General features: G+C 42.8%; 1 protein-coding gene across 2 annotated transcripts in view; it reads right to left on the reverse strand.

Moving 5' to 3' along the window:
* LOC139378973 (insulin receptor substrate 1-B) overlaps window positions 1–19,948 on the reverse strand; it is an 83,922-nt gene extending 63,974 nt beyond the window's left edge. The window contains exon 1 of one of the 2 annotated variants that reach the window (XR_011628352.1): window positions 19,254–19,948. Coding sequence is in view for 1 of the 2 variants with exons in the window: in XM_071121629.1 (XP_070977730.1) it covers window positions 19,254–19,602 (349 nt within the window). In the remaining variant the exon portion in view is untranslated. The remainder of the gene's footprint in view (window positions 1–19,253) is intronic. The other variant, XM_071121629.1, reaches the window with a different exon arrangement.
* Between the last annotated feature and the right edge of the window lie 12 nt (window positions 19,949–19,960).

Below are 19,960 nucleotides of genomic sequence, written 5' to 3' on the forward strand. Positions count from 1 at the left end.
TCACCGGATGTGCCATCTTGTTCTGGACCTTCTGTTTTCGACTCTCTCTCTCTCTCTACCGCACCTGCTGTCTCTAACTCTGAATGATCGGCTATAAAAAGCCAACTGACATTTACTCCTGAGGTGCTGACCTGTTGAACACTCTACAACCACTGTGATTATTATTATTTGACCCTGCTGGTCATCTATGAACATTTTAAAATCTTGGCCATGTACTGTTATAATCACCACCCCTCAGAGCCTGGTTCCTCTCTAGGTTTCTACCTTTCTAGGGAGTTTTTCCCAGGCCACAGTGCTTCTACATCTGCATTGCTTGTTGTCTGGGGTTTTAGGCTAGGGTTCTGTGTTGCATTTTGAGACATCTGCTGATGTAAAAACAGATTTAAAAATACATTTGATTGATTGATTTCTTCACTATTATTCTACAAATGTAGAAAAACGTCAAAATAAATAAAATAAAAAAACACTTGAATGAGTAGGTGTCCAAACCTTTGACTGGTACCATGCATGCATGCATGCATGCATACATACATACATACATACATACATACATACATATACACACACACATACAGTTGAAGTCAGAAGTTTTACATACACTTAGGTTGGAGTCATTAAAACTTGTTTTTCAACCACTCCACAAATGTCTTGTTAACAAGTCGGTTAGGACATCTACTTTGTGCATGACAAGTCATTTTTCCAACAATTGTTTACAGACAGATTATTTCACTGTATCACAATTCCAGTGGGTCAGAAGTTTACAAACACTAAGTTGACTGTGACTTTACACAGCTTGAAAAATTCCAGAAAATGTCATGGCTTTAGAAGCTTCTGATAGGCTAATTGACATCATTTGAGTCAATTGGAGGTGTACCTGTGGATGTATTTGAAGGACTACCTTCAAACTCAGTACCTCTTGGCTTGACATCATGGGAAAATCAAAAGAAATCACCCAAGACCTCAAAAAAAATTGTAGACCTCCACAAATCTGGTTCATCCTTGGGAGCAATTTCCAAACGCCTGAAGGTACCATATTCATCTGTACAAACAATAGTACGCAAGTATAAACACCATGGGACCACGTGGCCGTCATACCACTCAGGAAAAAGACGCGTTCTGTCTCCTAGAGATGAACGTACATTGGTGCGAAAAGTGCAAATCAATCCCAGAACAACAGCAAAGGACCTTGTGAAGATGCTGGAGGAAACAGGCACAGAAGTATCTATATCCACAGTAAAACGAGTCCTATATCGACATAACCTGAAAGGCAGCTCAGCAAGGAAGAAGCCACTGCTCCAAAACCGCCATAAAAAAGCCAGACTACGGTCTGCAAATGCAGATGGAGAAATGTCCTCTGGTCTGATGAAACAAAAATGGAACTGTTTGCCCATAATGACCATTGTTATGTTTGGAGGAAAAGGGGGAGGCTTGCAAGCCGAAGAGCACCATCCCAACCATGAAGCATGGGGGTGGCAGCATCATGTTGTGGGGGTGCTTTGCTGCAGGAGGGACTGCTGCACTTCACAAAATAGATGGCATCATGAGGCAGGAAGATTATGTGGATATATTGAAGGAACATCTCAAGACATCAGTCAGGAAGTTAAAGCTTGGTCGCAAGTAGGTCTTCCAAATGGACAATGACCCCAAGCATACCTCCAAAGTTGTGGCAAAACGGCTTGAGGACAACAAAGTCAAGGTACTGGAGTGGCCATCACAAAGCCCTGACCTCAATCCCATAGAAAATGTGTGGGCCGAACTGAAAAAGCATGTGCGAGCAAGGAGGCCTACAAACTTGACTCAGTTACACCGGCTCTGTCTGGAGGAATGGGCCAAAATTCACCCAACCTATTGTGGGAAGCTTGTGGAAGGCTAACCGAAACGTTTGACCCAAATTCTTTGGCCACTATGCCTATTTTGCCAATTGGCCTGGTTTACCACACGGAGCCCTGCTGATCTGTCTGCCGACGTAATAGCACCCACTCTTTCATTGTCACTATGCACAGGTTTACCCTCACTGTATTCACATCCTACCAAACCTTTGTCTGTACATTATGCCTTGAATCTATTTTTACCGTGCCCAGAAATCTGCTCCTTTTACTCTCTGTTCTGAACGTAGTAGACAACCAGTTATTTTAGCCTTTAGATGTACCCTTATCCTACTCCTCCTCCTCCTCTGTTCCTCTGGTGATGTGGAGGTCAATCCAGGTCCTGCAGTGCCTAGCTCCACTCCCATTCCCCAGGCGCTATCATTTGTTGACTTCTGAAACCGCAAAAGCCTTGGTTTCATGCATGTTAACATTAGAAGCCTCCTCCCTAAGTTTGTTTTATTCACTGCCCTAGCACACTCTGCCAACCCGGATGTCCTAGCCGTGTCTGAATCCTGGCTCAGGAACACCACCAAAAAAACGGAAATTTCCATACCTAACTATAACATTTTCCGACAAGATAGAACTGCCAAAGGGGCAGTGTTGCAATCTTCTGAACTCTGCAGGCTGTCTTACGATCCAGGTCTGTACCCAAACAATTCGAGCTTCTACTATTAAAAATCCACCTTTCCAGAAACAAGTCTCTCACCGTTGCCGCTTGCTATAGACCACCCTCTGCCACCAGCTGTGCTCTGGACACCATATGTGAACTGATTGCCCCCCCATCTATCTTCAGAGCTCGTGCTTGAATTTCAATAAGCATTTTTCTACGGCTGGCCATGCTCTCCACCTGGCTACCCTTACCCCGGTCAACAGTCCTGCACTCCCCACAGCAACTCGCCCAAGCCTCCCCATTTCTCCTTCACCTAAATCCAGATAGCTGATGTTCTTAAAGAGCTGCAAAATCTCAATCCCTACAAATCAGCCGGGCTAGACAATCTGGACCCTCTCTTTTAAAAATTCTGCCAAAATTGTTGCAACCCCGTTTACTAGCCTGTTCAACCTCTTTCGTATCTTCTGAGATACCCAAAGATTGGAAAGCTGCCGCGGTCATCCCCCTCTTCAAAAGGAGAGACACTCTAGACCCAAACTGCTAAAGACCTGTATCTATCCTACCCTGCCTTTCTAAGGTCTTCGAAAGCCAAGTTAACAAAACAGATTCCCGACCATTTCGAATCCCACTGTACCTTCTCCGCTATGCAATCTGGTTTCAGAGCTGGTCATGTGTGCACCTCAGCCACGCTCAAAGTCCTAAACGACATCATAACCACAATCGATAAGAGACATTACTGTGCAGCCCTATTCATCGACCTGGCCAAGGCTTTTGACTCTGTTAATCACCGTATTCTTATTGGCAGACTCAACAGCCTTGGTTTCTCAAAATGATTGCCTCACCTAGATCTCCAACTACTTCTCTGATAGAGGTCAGTGTGTCAAATCGGAGGGCCTGTTGTACGGACCTCTGTCAGTCTCTATGGGGGTACCACAGGGTTCAATTCTCGGGCCGACTCTTTTCTCTGTACACATCAATGATGTCGCTCTTGCTACTGGTGATTCTCTGAACCACCTCTACGCAGACGACACTGATACTTCTGGCCCTTCTTTGGACACTGTTAACAACCCTCCAGACGAGCTTCAATGCCATACAACTCTCCTTCCATAGTCTCCAACTGCTCTTAAATGCAAGTAAAACTAAATGCATGCTCTTCAACCGATCACTGCCCGCATCTGCCCGCCCGTCCAGCATCACTACTCTGGACGGTTCCGACTTAGAATATGTGGACAACTACAAATACCTCAGTGTCTGGCTAGACTGTAAACTCTCCTTCCAAACTCATTAAGCATCTCCAATCCAAAATTAAATCTAGAAGAATTGGCTTCCTATTTCGCAACAAAGCATCCTCCACTTATGCTGCCAAAAATACCCTCGTAAAACTGACCATTCTACCGATCCTCGACTTCGGCGATGACATTTATAAAATAGTCTCCAACACTCTACTCAACAAATTGGATGCAGCCTATCACAGTGCCATTCGTTTTGTCACCAAAGCCCCATATAATTACCCACCACTGTCGCAAAGCTCAAGGGGGCCGAATACTTTCGCAAGGCACTGTGTATCTATATCTATATCTAGAGAGATAGAGAGATAGAGAGATAGAGATATCTCTATATCTAGATCTCTATATCTAGATCTAGATAGATAGATAGAGATATATATATATATATATATAGGCCATACAATAATCTCAGCACTGCAGATTCTGCTGCAAAGAAACAGAATCACTAGATCATTTATTCTGGTATTGTCCCCATGTAGTTTGTTTCTGGTCACAGGTTCAGGAATGGGTGACACATCACAACATTCATTTAAAATTAATTTGGCGAGTTACTGCATTTTCTCCCGGTCCCTAAATGTATTTGCTCTGCCAAGAAGCAGAGATGACAGAAAACATTACCAATGTTTATTTAGTGTTCTATGGCAACATATGACAGAAGAAAAGTTGCAATTATCTAATTATACTTGACTAACAAATAGCCTACCAAAATGTTGGAAATTATAAGCAGAAACAGACACCTAAATCAGGCAACAAAAAATCCTGCAACTCCTGTCAAAAAAATCTTTCCGCCGTCTCGGACTACAGCCTACAGTGAATTTTGTATATTAGCGGGCTAGAGTCAGGTTCGGGCCACAGATTTTCACTATCACATACTGTAAAGTCAGGCGGTTGCAGATGGGTTATTAGCAATTGCGGGCAGGTGTGGGTGAACAAAAGAGCTGACACTAACAGGTGGCTATTTGAGACTTAGCGTCTATTTGAAGTTTTACGGTAATTATGGTGTATAAAAGTAACGAAAAAGTTGTAAAAACAAATTTATAAACAGTTACTTTTGTTGTGTGTGTATATTTTATTACACGCACACACGCTGTGTAATCTCCTCACCTCAAGTTTGCACTGCTCTGTTGTGTACAATGGTCAACAACAGTTCTTCAGGTGGCTTAGTGAGCCAGAGGACTTTTGTCTGGCAAATGATGATGCCCCACATACCCTGCTTCAGCCTTGATACACTCCCGTGAATATAAATAGTTTGGTACATAAGCTTCTCTTACAGCTTGATACAGTTCTTACTGGCCAAATGGACTCCTTGAACCCAGCTTAACACATATCGCTTTCGGCAGCTGGACTGTATTTGCGCAAATTATGAATTGGGTTTACCAGAACGAGTTCACCAGATCGCAGCGCGGAAAGCATCGGAGACTGGGGCAGTTATTGAAAGTGGGCTATGGGTGCATAGACTGACTGCTGTGATGTCTGTTATGCTTTTTCTGTGTGTATGTAAAGAGAGACAATGCACTTCTCTCCCTTTTGTATCCCCTGCTCCCAAATATAGGTAATAATAGCTACCTCTCATTGTCAACACATTTCTCAAAGCTTAGGCCCAGAACTGTAGTATAAGCCGTAGCAGGCCAAAAAACACTCCTCCACACCTACAGGACCAAGAAGACTGACAAGACTTGAAAGTGGCAGTGGCACAGTATTTGCTTGACTGAAAAGGTATTTCCAGAGAGGAAAATATGGGGTTGCAATGGGGCATCTCTCCTCTGGCCCCCCATTTGTCCTATAGGGCCGAGCCAATTTGTCTGGGTGGGTGTGAATTCTTCTGCTCTCCCTACAAGTGGGGGGGTTCACGTTACCCCCATAAACTTTCAGCTTACTGGATGAAAACCCTTAAGACTGCATGGACACTGACACAGAAACTCTGCTCATTTAGCCTAGATCTTTTCACAAAAGGCATCTTTGAAAATGTGAGGAGCTTGTCGTCAACCCCAGCATAACATACATTTCAGCCACACCCTTTTACTGTATACATAGGTTGGAATTCCAAGGTTGGGTGTGAAAGCACACAAGTTGGCCTCATTCCCCTCAACAACAAAAAAATTCAGCAAACGTTAGCATGAAATAGATGGATATTTTGGAACCACATGACCTAGACCCTATATGCAATATGAGCCGTATGCATGTAGATTGATGTAGCTAGCTCAGACCAGACAGAGGAGAGATGGACGCGTTATAATTCAACACTCAAGAAACAGGAAGAGTGGGGGGGGTAGCAGTTCTGAACAATGTCGCGCTCATTCAACAACACCACAAAGCTGAGAAAACAGTGACAATATGGACAGAAGAAATGCCAAGAGACAGAAGTCAAAATGTTTGTCGAGACAAACAGTTGACAGGGTCGTTGACTTAGTTAGCGCCGCCGATTGTTTTATGGCTGACAACTGGAGTGTGAGACACCCCTTCTCCTCCTCCTTTCCTCCCCAATCTGGCAACCACATCCCATACCCACTCGGAGGCCTCTGAAGGAGCTCCTCTGCTGCGGTCTCTTCCAAGCGTAGTGCTGCGAGTGGGGAAGAAACGTTTGACAACGAGCCAGGATCAGTTAGGCCTATGTAGACTATTGTTGCTGTGGTTTTCTGTCCAGTTGATTACGGTTAGGACTGGAGTAAGGAAAACTGATCCTAGATCTGTACGTAGGGCCAACTAAGCCTGAGACAGCATGGAGCAGAGGTAATATGCCAGCATACGACATTAGTTAAGGCACAGTTTAACCAAGTTAAAAAAGAGGTTCATTTCTATTTCAACCTCTTGATCATTGTTACCGGTGCAGAATGTTTGGGACAACTACACAGTAAGAGGTTTCTGTGTTTCTCTCCCTCTTGTTGCGGTACCTAGTTTAGTGCCCTCATTCTAAAAATCAGCTCTTTTACATAATGCAGGCCAGCAGCTCAGCTGTAAGTACCATGACCCCTTACCTTCGTTTGCCAAGATTGCGTCATGTGTGTCTCCCCCACCCCAGTCACTGCCGGGTCTATGAGCTTTCACATTGAAAGACCGCAGAACAAACCTGGCGAATGCAGCCAGTCAGCCACTGGCTTGAGAGTTGTGTTTGCACAAAATGCTTGATCAACAGCTGATATCAAGAAGGATTTGAAAGTGTGTACATTGAAATCAATGCATTCTGTTGCTGTGTGCATAATTGCAAATATTCATAAATACCCCCAAAAAGTATTATTGAAAATGAGCAGGCCTACTGACATGTGTATACTGCACAGGTATCCAAATATATGGATCTTGTATAAACTTGTTCATACTTTTGAGTGTTTTCTCCACTCTGATGAATGTCTGGGCTAATATTTTCATGTCAGCAGAAAAAGAGAAAATACTAAGTAAACAGAGAATCAGGCTCATAACAGAAATCTGGATGTTTCAGCAATGGCCTGGGTTGACTTGGAAAAGAAGGAGCAGGACGAAGGTTGGCAAGTGACACATTGGCTCTAATATACCCTACTCTAGCTATAAAAAATATAATCTAGTCTGACCAGTATTCTGTTCCAGCTGGCTGATAGTCAAAGCAAGAAAAAGTATGTGAACCCTTTGGAAATGGCTGGATTTCTGCATAAATTGGTCATACAATTTGATCTGATCTTCATCTAGGTCACAACAATAGACAAACACAGTCTGCTTAAACTAATTACACACAAGCAATTATACGTTTTTATGTCTTTATTGAACACACCGTGTAAACGTTCACAGTACAGGGTGGAAATAGTATGTGAACCCTTGGATTTGACCCTCCTTTGGCAACAATAACAACAACCAAACATTTTCTGTAGTTGTGAATCAGACCTGCACAACGGTCAGGAGGATTTTTGGACCATTCCTCTTTACAAAACTGTTTCAGTTCAGAAATCTTCTTGGGATGTCAGGTGTGAACTGCTCGAGGTCATGCCACTGCATCTCAATCGGATTGAGGTTAGGACGCTGACTGAGCCACTCCAGAAGGCGTATTTTCTTCTGTTGTTGATTTACTGCTGTGTTTTGCATCGTTGTCCTGTTGCATCACCCAACTTCTGTTAGGCTGTCCGTCAATTGAAGCTCAACATTCTCCTGAAAAATGTCTTGATAAATTTAGGAATGCATTTATCCGTTGATGATAGCAAGCTGTCCAGGCCATGAGGCAGCAAAGCAGCACCAAACCATGATGCTCCCTCCACCATATTTTACAGTTGGGATGAGGTTTTGATGTTGGTTTGCTGCGCCTTTTTTCTCCACACATAGTGTTGTGTGTTCCTTCCAAACAACTCAACTGTAGTTTCATCTGTCCACAGAATATTTTGCCAGCAGCGCTGTGAAACATTCATGTGCACTTTTGCAAAATTCAGACGTGCAGCAATGTTTTTTTTGGACAACAGTGGCTTCTTCCATGGTGTCCTCCCATGAACACCATTCTTGTTGAGTGTTTTACGTATCGTAGACTCGTCAGAGACGTTAGCATGTTCCAGACATTTCTGTAAGTCTTTAGCTGACACTCTAGGATTCTTCTTAACCTCATTGAGTACTATGCGCTGTGCTCTTGCAGTCGTCTTTGCAGGACAGCCACTCCTAGGGAGAACAGCAACATTGCTTTACTTTCTCCATTTATAGACTAATTGTCTTACCGTGGACTGATGAACATAAAGGCCTTTAGAGATAGTTTTGTAACCCTTTCCAGCTTTATGCAAGTCAGCCATTCTTAATCTTCAGTCATCTGAGATCTCTTTTGTTGCGAAGGCATGGTTCATATTATGCAATGGTTCTTGTGAAGAGCAAACTAAAAACCTTTTTAATATGGCAAGGCAGCTCTAACCAACTTCTCCAATCTCATATCATTGATTGGACTCCAGGTTAGCTGACTCCAACTAGAGACGGGTGATATTCATCACTCCAGAGAACGCATTTTCACTGCTCCAGAGTCCAATGGCAGTGAGCTTTACACCACCCGAGCTGACGCTTGGCATTGCGCATGGTGATCATAGGCTTGTGTGCGGCTGCTCTGCCATGGAAACCCATTTCATGAAGCTCCCGACGAACAGTTATTGTGCTGAATTTGCATCCAGAGGTAGTTTGGAACTCGGTAGTAAGTGTTGCAACCGAGGACAGACGATTTTTACACGCTACACACTTCCGCACTTGGTGGTCCCGTTCTGTGAGCTTGTGTGGCCTACCACTTCATAGCTGAGCCATTGTTGCTCCTAGACGTTTCCATTTCACAATAATAACAGCACTTACAGTTGACCAGGGCAGCTATAGCAGGGCAGAAATTTGACGAGCTGACTTGTTGGAAAGGTGGCATCCTATGATTGTGCCACGTTGAAAGTCACTGAGCTCTTCAGTAAGGCCATTCTTCTGCCAATGTTTGTATGGAGATCTGCTCGATTTTATACACCTGTCAGCAATGGGTGTGGCTGAAATCGGCGAATCCACTAATTTGAAGGAGTGTCCACATACTTTTGCCCATGTAGTGTATATGTTTTCTAAACTTCAATGTCTAGTTGCAGGGGGTTTGTTTGAATTTATGTCAATTTTGTCTATTTCAAATATTATTTCACTGATTGAGACAGGTGGGTGTCCACCAGTGGAGGCTCCTCAGAGGAGGAAGAGAACCATCCTCCTCAGTGAATTTCAACAAAATAAAAGTGAAACATTTAAAAATAGGGAAGCACGATATAAAAATCGGTGAACATATAGGAATCGGCTGATATTAGCTAAAAATGCCAACAGCAGTATCAGCAGATGTCTAGTTTAAGGCCGATGTGCAAAACCGATGTCAAAGCTGACGTGCATACCTATATAACGAAGGTACAGGTACACGACGTAATGACACCACCCAAAATGATGCGCTATACATGCAACACAGCATTCCTAAACTAGTCCACAATGTCTGCTGTGTGGATCGAGCAGTCAACAAGTCCAGCAATCATTTGAAAGAGTAACATTTCAGCAAAACAACTCAAAGGTGAAATCCATTAAATCCAAAAGATTGGAATTCATTGCCCTTGACAATCAACCGTTCTCTGTCATGGGTGATGTTGGCTTTCGCCAACTGGTCGAGCACCGGTTAACACTACCAAGTGCGCTATTTTTCCGATGTTGCTCTACCGGAGTTACACAGTATTAGCATCACTGCTATTAGCTTCACGACATATATACTATGGAATGCCGTTTAGTTCGTGTCAAAAAAGATACAGTAGCACTGTCAAGCTGTACAAAAAAGTCTGCAAACAAGCTAACCCCAGACACGAACGATGTGTTTACAATACCGCGTTGGTAATAAAGCATAATTTGTTCGACCGCTACTACTGGGGTAGCTAGCTTTAGCTTGGTACCTAGCTAGCACCAATACAACCAGCCTGAAAACAATGACCAGTACAAACTGCAGTCATTTTCATTATTCTTAGCAATGATTTAGGAATCTTTGTAAGTATTAGCTTGGTTGCCACTTGTTGTTCGCCTATTGAAATTGAACTTCAGTTCATGAAAATAAATAGCTAGCCAGCTACTTAACCCTGTTGCCTAAAGCTAACGTTATAAGAAGCCAGCTAGCTTCATCTGGCTAGTGAGGCTCGAACGGACCGGGTTATGTGTTGTGAAGCTAGCCACAATAAGGATTAGGCACCCACAATAAGGATCAGGCACTAGTGGAATAATGCAATTTGCCTTCCACATAAAAGTATGTCACTGACAATGATGCAAATGAATGCAACATTGTAAAATGATGCCATACTTTTATTTTGAAGGCTAACCGCAAAGTCCACTATTGTGGCTTATCCTCATTGTGGCTAGCTTCACTAAGATAGGTCTGACCACCAGTAATCAAATAAGAACTGTCTTATAAATTATGGATATTTTTTATGATGACACCTAGCTATATAGTTAGCAAGCTAACTATAGCTACTGAAACAGATTGTCGTTTTGCTATGTTTTTGGGGAAGCACATTGTTTGCATCCAGGAGCTAGCTAGTTTTTTTTATGACCAGCACTGTAGGTGCGCGAGTCAACTTTACCAGCATCATAGCATACGTATCAATGAATTGTTGTGACAGAAGAAATGTCAATTCATCTCAGTGAAAGAGGCGTCACTATAGTCCCTGATTCGAATCCAGGCTGTATCACATCCGGCCATGGTTAGGAATCACACAGGGCGGCGCACAATTGGCCCAGCGTCGTCCGGGTTTGGCGGGGTAGGCCGTCATTGTAAATAAGAATTTGTTCTTTAACAGACTTGCCTAGTTAAATGTAAAAAATATATATAACAATAATTTGTTCGTTTTTTCACCTGAACACAGACAGCTGATGTGTTGTGCACCTAAGTCAACTAGCTAAAGGGAAAAGGTGAGCGGAGGAGTGCATAGATGCGGGAACAACGACCAAATTGATCATGCTGTTTGTATATGGCTGCTATGAAAGTGAACTGTGTTTGCATGTGATAAAGGGTGTATTCATTCCGCCGATTCTGTTGAAAAACGTTTCTTAAACAGAAGCAAACGGAATGAAACAGGGATAAACATACCTGAATTTGTCCAATAGAAACTCTCATTTGCAACTGTTGGACTAATGATTACAACCTAGATCAGCTAGACACAGGCAAGAGTGTGAAAGGCAGTATTGAATATTTCAATGTCTGTAACCTTAATTACACAAATTCTGAACTGAGCACCTACAGTACGTTGTAAACTTTATCCATAGGCTAGATTGTAGCAAACTCATGATGGGTACAGGGAAACTGAGCATCATGTAGTAGCCTAAACTCATCAATGTTACATTTAGCTGGGTGAATGGCATATGAAGGACAGTCATCCAATATGCTGTAATAATTCTCAGAAAAACGGCATGACCGCCACTGGTGTGCATCATGTCATGGTTACATCACCCGTCTCGATCTATGCATACACGTTATTGGATTACTTCATGGAGCAATTTTTTTTTTTTACATTTAATAACAGAGCATTTTCTAAATTCAACAAACCCCTTACAACTAGACATGTACAGTGAATTTGGAAAGTATTCAGATCCCATGACCTTTTCCACATTTTGTTATGTTACAGCCTTATTCTACACACAATACCCCATAACGACAAAGCAAAAACTGTTTTTTTAGAAATTCTTGCTAATTTATAAACAATTACCTTTATTTAACTAGGCAAGTCAGTTAAGAACAAATTCTTATTTTCAATGACTGCCTAGGAACAGTGGGTTAACTGCCTGTTCAGGGGCAGAACGACAGATTTGTACCTTGTCAGCTCAGGGACTTGAACTTGCAACCTACTGGTTACTAGTCCAACACTAACCACTAGGCTACCTAGAACAGAAATACTTTATTTACATCAGTATTCAGACCCTTTGCTATGAGACTTGAAATTGAGCTCAGGTGCATCCTGTTTCCATTGATCACCGTTGAGATGTTTCTACAACTTGAGTCCACATGTGGTAAAATTCAATTGATTGGACAAAGATGAACATCGTAAAGTACAGAGAGTTGTACAACCCAATGGCGCTGACAGAGAGGTATGCCTCGCTTCTAGACTTTAGAAAACTTTGCTTATTGTTTTTTTTGTGTATTATTTCTTACATTGTTAGCCCAGAAAATCTATGTAATGTTATTACATACAGCCGGGAAGAACTATTGGATATCAGAGTGACGTCAACTTACAGTGCCTTGCGAAAGTATTCGGCCCCCTTGAACTTTGCGACCTTTTGCCACATTTCAGGCTTCAAACATAAAGATATAAAACTGTATTTTTCACAACAGTATCTCGGACCTGCCTGGTGTGTTCCTTGTTCTTCATGACGCTCTCTGCGCTTTTAACGGACCTCTGAGACTATCACAGTGCAGGTGCATTAATACGGAGACTTGATTACACACAGGTGGATTGTATTTATCATCATTAGTCATTTAGGTCAACATTGGATCATTCAGAGATCCTCACTGAACTTCTGGAGAGAGTTTGCTGCACTGAAAGTAAAGGGGCTGAATAATTTTGCACGCCCAATTTTTCAGTTTTTGATTTGTTAAAAAAGTTTGAAATATCCAATAAATGTCGTTCCACTTCATGATTGTGTCCCACTTGTTGTTGATTCTTCACAAAAAAAATACAGTACTGATAGTAATACAATACTGATTCCAGAGGCCGACCCAAAACCACTCCGGTATAGAGACAAAGTGGAGTCGCAATTCAACGACTCAGACACGAGGCGTATGTGGCAGGGTCAACAGACAATCACGGACTACAAAAGGAAAACCAGCCACGTCGCAGACATCTTTCTTCCAGAGAAACAAACACCTTCTTTACCCACTTTGAGGAGAATACGGTGCCTCCGACGCGGCCCGCTACCAAGGACTGCAGGCTCTCCTCCTCCGTGGCCGACGTGAGTAAAACATATAAAAGTGTTAACCCTTGTAAGGCTACCCGCCCAGACGGCATCCCTAGCTGCATCCTCAGAACATGTACCCAAGAATAGAAAAGGTAACTGAACAAAATGACTACCGCACCATAGCACTCACTTCTGTCATCATGAAATACTTTGAGAGACTAAAGCACATATGTCAGAGTCAAGGCCCGCGGGCCACATCCGGCCCGCAAGAAGGTTTTTTACGGCCCCTGGGATGATCTTGATTTATTATTAGAACCGGCCCGCAGCAAGCCGGCAGCCCGCAGATCTTTTACACGCACCAATACTACATTTCCCACAATGCAAAGGTGACGCACCGAGCAGTAGGCTGCTTCATTTCAATATTTATTGGCACAGCAGTCGTCAGCATCACAGTAAAATTAACTTTCAGATACCCATCAAAAATGGCAAAACGGAAGGTGGATACTGAGAACCGGGGGTTTCAAACAAGGTGGGAGTCGGAGTATATGTTCACGAAGGTAGCTGGAAAACCTGTGTGTCTTCTGTGTGGAGAAAGTGTGGCGGTACTGAAAGAGTATAATCTGAGACGACATTATGAAACGAAACACGCGGACACACACGCGGACGCAACTGTCAAGGCCAGTTTTATTTTGGCAGAAGAGATCGCTAAATCAGCCCGGCCATTTACGGAGGGGGATTTCATCAAAAACTGCATGATTAAAGTTTGTGACGAAGTTTGCCCAGAAAAAAGGCAACTCTTTTTAAATGTGAGTCTGAGCAGAAACACCATTGCCGAGAGAGTAGACCAGTTGTCCATCAATCTAAAAGAGCAGCTTGTGAAAAAGGGAAAAGATTTTATTGCATATTCCTTGGCTGTGGATGAGAGCACCGACATTTCTGACATTGCCCAGTTGTCAATTTTCATCCGCGGAGTGGACTCCAACCTAAGCGTGACAGAGGAGTTTTTGGCTTTACGTCCTATGCATGGCACAACTACGGGGCATGATTTGTATGAAGAGGTGTCAAGATGTGTAAATGAGATGGAGCTGCCTTGGGAAAAACTCGTGGGTTTGACAACCGACGGAGCACCTGCGATGTGTGGACACAGGAGCGGACTGGTGGCGAAGATACGGGAAAAGATGCAAGAGGAAAACGCGACAGGTGAGCTGACAGCTTATCATTGTATCATACACCAGGAAGCGTTGTGCGGTAAAGCCTTGAAAATGGAGCATGTAATGAGCATCATCACGCGCACAGTTAACTTTATCAGAGCCAAAGGTTTGAATCACCGCCAGTTCAAGGCATTTCTGACGGAGTTAGAAACGTAGCATGGTGATTTGCCTTATCACACAGAGGTGGCTAAGCCAGGGGAAGGTGCTTCAAAGATGTTTCGAGCTTCGTGAGGAGATTTGTCTGTTCTTGGACAGCAAAGGGAAAGACACAACACAACTCCGAGACGAAATGTTTCTGTGTGAAATGGCTTTTCTGTGTGACATTACGAGTCATCTGAATGCAATAAACTTGCAGCTGCAGGGTCGGGATCGTGTCATCTCTGATATGTACAGTACAGTGAAGGCATTTAAAACCAAACTGACTCTGTGGGAGACGCAGATGCGGAAAGAAAATTTGAGCCACTTTCCCAGCTGCCAGACCATGAAAGAGAAGCTCTCTACCAGTGCGTTCCCGAGCACACAGTTGGCTGATAAAATAGGTATGCTTGCCGCTGACTTTCGACGCCGATTTGCTGACTTTGAAGCACAAAAAAGCAGGTTGGAACTGCTCGGTAACCCATTTGCTGTTGACGTGGAAAGCTCACCACCAAACCTCCAAATGGAGTTGATTGACCTCCAATGCAATGATGCACTGAGGGCAAAATATGCGGCAGTGGGTGCTGCGGAGTTCGCCCGTTTCCTCCCCGGCACAATGCCCCAGCTGCGCATCCAGGCTGCTCAAACGTTGTCTATGTTTGGCAGCACATACCTGTGTGAACAACTGTTTTCTTTGATGAACCTGAACAAAACATCACACAGAAGTCGACTTACTGCTGAACACCTCCACTCAATTCTGAGGATTTCTTCAGCTCAGAGCCTTACCCCGAACATTGATGAACTTGTGGAAAAGATGGGACACCACCAAGTATCACCCTCAACCTCAAACAAGTGAACATTACTGTGCAATCACATATTTAGAGTTTTTACTCAGTTCAAGTTTAAAAGTTAAAATTTAATATTTGTTTTCACTGCATGTTACTTCTCCTTAAACAAAGTGTTGTTTTTGATTAATAGATTTTTGCACTTTATTTTTTTGTATTTCAATCCAATTATATTTTAAAAATATTTCAGTTGAGTGGATGATAGAAAATTGCTATTATTGTTTTTTCTTTGAAGTAAATTTAGCCCACTTTTGCTAAAATAGAAAATATAGTCTACTGATGGTGCCTTGAATACCGGTTTCTTTCATTTAATGTTCATGTTATGGGGATATTTATATAAAGGAAATTTGTCTTTTGTGTCTGTTGAAAATTAAAGATTACTGACAGAGCCATAAGAAAATATTGCTTTATTTATCTGATCATATTGTAATATATTTGTTAGGTTTTCAGTAGGTTCAATTAGGTTCACTAGACTATATGCGTCATTTAAAAATTTTTCAATGAACATTCGAACAGTCCGGCCCTCGTCTTGTAGCTGATTTTTTTATTTGGCCCTCCGTCCATTTGACTTTGACACCCCTGGACTAAAGGATCATATCACCTCCACCTTACCTGTCACCCTAAACCCACTTCAATTTGCTTACCACCCCAATAGGTCCACAGACGATGCAATCGCCATCACACTGCCATATCCCATCTGGACATGAGGAATACCTATGTAAGAATGCTGTTCATTGACTATAGCTCAGCATTCAACACCATTGTACCCTCCAAGCTCATCATTAAGCTTGAGGCTCTGGGCCTCAAACCCGCCCTGTGCAATTGGGTCCTGGAATTCCTGAGTGGTTAAGGTAGGAAACAACATCTCCACTTCGCTGATCCTCAAAACTGGGTCCCCACAAGGGTGCATGCTCAGCCCCCTCCTGTACTCCCTATTCACTCATGACTGTGGCCATGCACACCTCCAACTCAATCATCAAGTTTGCAGACGACACAACAGTAGTAGGCTTGATTACCTCCTACAGGGAGGAGGTGAGGGCTCTCGGAGTGTCGGTGTCAGGAAAATAACCTCTCACTAAACGTCAACAAAACAAAGGAGACGTCCACATCGACGGGACAGCAGTGGAGAAGGTGGAAAGTTAAGTTCCTCTGCGCACACGTCACTGACGGACAGAAATGGTCCATGCACACAGACAGTGTGGTGAAGGCGCAATAGCGCCTCTTCAGCCTCAGCAGGCTGAAGAAATTTGGCTTGTCACCTAAAACCCTCAAACCTTTAAAGATGTACAATCGAGAGCATCCTTACGGGCTGCATCACTGCCTGGTACGGCAACTACACCACCCATAATCGCAGGGCTCTCGAGGGTGGTGCAGTCTGCACAACGCATCACAGGGTGCAAACTACCTGCCCTCCAGGACACCTACAGCACCCGATGTCACAGAAAGGCCAAAAAGATCATCAACGACAACAACCACCCGAACCACTGCCTGTTCACCCCACTACCATCCAAAAGGTGAGGTCAGTACAGGTGCATCAAAGCTGGGACCGAGAGACTGAAAAACAGCCTCTATCTCAAGGCCAGTAGACTGTTAAACAGCTATAACTAGCACAGACGCTGCTGCCTACATACAGACTTAAAATCATTGGCCACTTTAATAAATGGAACACTAGTCAATTTAATGCCACCTTAATAATGTTTACATATCTTGCATTACTTATCTCATATGTATATACTGTATTCTATACTATCTTTTGCATCTTAGCCTATGCCGCTCTGTCTTTGCTCATCCATATTTATATATTCTCATTCCATTTCTTGTGGAATTGTTCGATATTACTGGTTAGATATTGCTGCACTGCTGGAACTAAACGCACATGCATTTCACTACACTCACAATTACATCTGCTAACCATGTGAATGTGAACAACAAAATGTGATTTTATTTGAGAGATCCTTGATGAAAACATGCTCCAGAGCGCTCAGGACCTCAGACTGGGGAGAAGGTTCTCCTTCCAACAGGACAACAACCCTAAGCAGACAGCCAAGTCAATGCCGGAGTGGCTTCGGAACAAGTCTCTGAATGTCCTTGAGTGGCCCAGCCAGAGCCCAGACCTGAAAATAGCTATGCAGCAACGCTCCCCATCGAACCTGACAGAGCTTGAGAGGATCTACAGAGATAAATGGGAGAAACTCCCCAAAAGCCAAGCTTATCGTGTCATACCCAAGAAGACTTGAGGCAGTAATTGCCAAAGTACTGAGTATAGGATCTGAATACTTATGTAAATGTGATATCTGTTTTTTACAAAAATTTCAAAAAACTATTTTTGCTTTGTTATTATGGGGTATTGTGTGTAGATTGGAGGAATTATTTTTTTTATTAAAAAAAAAATAAAAAAATTTTAGAGTAAGGCTGTAACAAAACAAATGTGGAAAAAGTCAAGGGTGTGAATACTTTCTGAACGCACTGTATGTTTAGAAGACAGTGGTTGTCTTCCAAGTTTGGAAGGTAGGTCAAAAATTCTCTGTGCTATGCCAAATAGTACCGGGATTTTTCTGGATCAGAAAGGGGCTTAGGTGGTGAGAGTGGCAGGGGGGCGTGGCAATGAGCACAGTCAATCATCACGAGGCTACATTGAGGTCCCCATCCTGACACTAGAGACAATTGTGCATTTTTTTTAAAACAAATTTCTCCATGGAGCTGAGATACAAATGTTACAGTTTTAAAGCTAAATTTCTGCAATTCTAAACATTTGTCCATGCAGCTGAGAGCAATTGTTGCAATTTTAAAGCTAATTTCCTGTGATTCTACAATGGAGTTGAGAGAAAATGTTGCTGTTTTAAAGCTAGTTTCCTGCAATGATATGCCTTTTGCTATGTAAAATGCTGTGTTCTTTTGCTCAAACATAATAACAAAATGAATTCTGCTAAATCAATTGTTTTGTGAATTTAATTCTCCACAACTGTCTAGCTTTTATTTTGGTAATTGTTAGTTCTCAAAAAAATATATATATATATATATCCATTATTTTCTTTGCATACTTTATATCTGGTTACACTGAAAGCGTTTTTCCATCCCATTCGTACAAAGTAAAAAAATAAATGATTCAATGTTTGGATTTAGGCGACCCGGAAAAACGTTTATGCCAACCCAAGGCTTACAATGGCTGAAATATCGCTGCAGTACCCAACCTGTAAAGGCTAATTGAGCATCACATTAGACGTTACAATCTGTTAGCTAAGACTACTCTTGATACTGGCAACATTTTAATTAAACGACTTGTTTTTCCCTTCTCACAACGCTGTACAGACCACTAGCTCTTTGTCCACCTCTGAACTTCTGAAGCAAGTAGACCATCTGTGGTAGTAAGAAAAGTATGATAACGTAGCTATGTTCTCAGGGTGGTGTCAATGATAAGCACACATGGCAACTTGGAATATGAGGTGTAGTTTTTGGTGTGCCTTGGCAAATAATTATTATGCAAAGAAGTATGAACTGTAATTTTGCATAATATTTGAATGGTCCATAGGCAGCATTTCATATTTCATACAGTAACCGCACATTGTAATTTGAACATATTTTGACACCACCGTCTGTTTCAGAGCATGCCTCAAAATATTATGATCAAATCGGGACCGACATTTGCAAAACAGCGCTGGTAGTAAATAGTGGGAAACCCCTCGCTGTTGACATGCAATGTGAAATTACTCCCATTGAGAACCATATACATACTCCTGGATATCATTCAAAAATAATAACTATGAACCATATTTTAAAACGAGCACGTGTTGAATTTATAAGTTGCATTTCAGCAATTGCTGCAGTGGGCTACATTGCCACGTTCAGATAATACTGTGGCCACTTTGCTAACGTTTGGCAGCCATATAGAGCTCGGGTTGCAGTCAGAGCTCGCTGTAGTTTGCTAGCTATATATGTTTACTTACTTTTGCATTGCAGCTCCACCATGGCCTGATACCATTCGTCCTGGTCCGCCTCGTTTTCTGCCGCGATGGCAAAGCTCTCCGCTCGGGTGTACAGCACTATCATGTGCTTGTTCTTCGCATCAGCCCGCTTATTGATGTTGAAACACGTCTCCAGCACCAGGGCTTTCTTTGGGACGGGTGTTTTTCCGCGGAATTTCTTCTCGCTCTCGTAGTATTCGAGCCGGGCCGGACCCCTCTCCGAGGCCGTCCGAAGGACGAAGTATCGCCGGTGCATGGATTTCTGCTTGCGGAGGTAGCCGTTCTTTCGAACGTCCTCGTAGCTTTGCGGTTCGGGTGGTTGGCACTCCATCGCGCTCGAGTTCTTGTTTTTCTCAACTACAACCTAAACTTCTATTCAATGACAGCAAAAATATTTTCGCTAGCTAGATAATTCAAACATAATTCAGTCGCGTCCCCCTCCCTCCCTTTAACACGTGTATGCAAGGGAGAGAGGTCCTCTAGTCCAGTCCAGTATTTTAAAATATATACTAAATATTACCTTTCCTTTCTCTTTGCAGTAGTGTGTCTGCTACTACTATTTAGCTTGCGGAGTGCTTTAATCCATTTACTGTATTGCTTGGCAGCAGTGTACTGAATACTTCGCTGCAACTGCTGCCCTCTCCCCTCCTGTCCCCTCTATGGCGTGGAGCTACTGTGGAAATCTGTCA

Source organism: Oncorhynchus clarkii, chromosome 21 (genome assembly GCF_045791955.1).
Source record: "Oncorhynchus clarkii lewisi isolate Uvic-CL-2024 chromosome 21, UVic_Ocla_1.0, whole genome shotgun sequence".
In the NCBI taxonomy this organism is placed as follows: domain Eukaryota; kingdom Metazoa; phylum Chordata; class Actinopteri; order Salmoniformes; family Salmonidae; genus Oncorhynchus; species Oncorhynchus clarkii.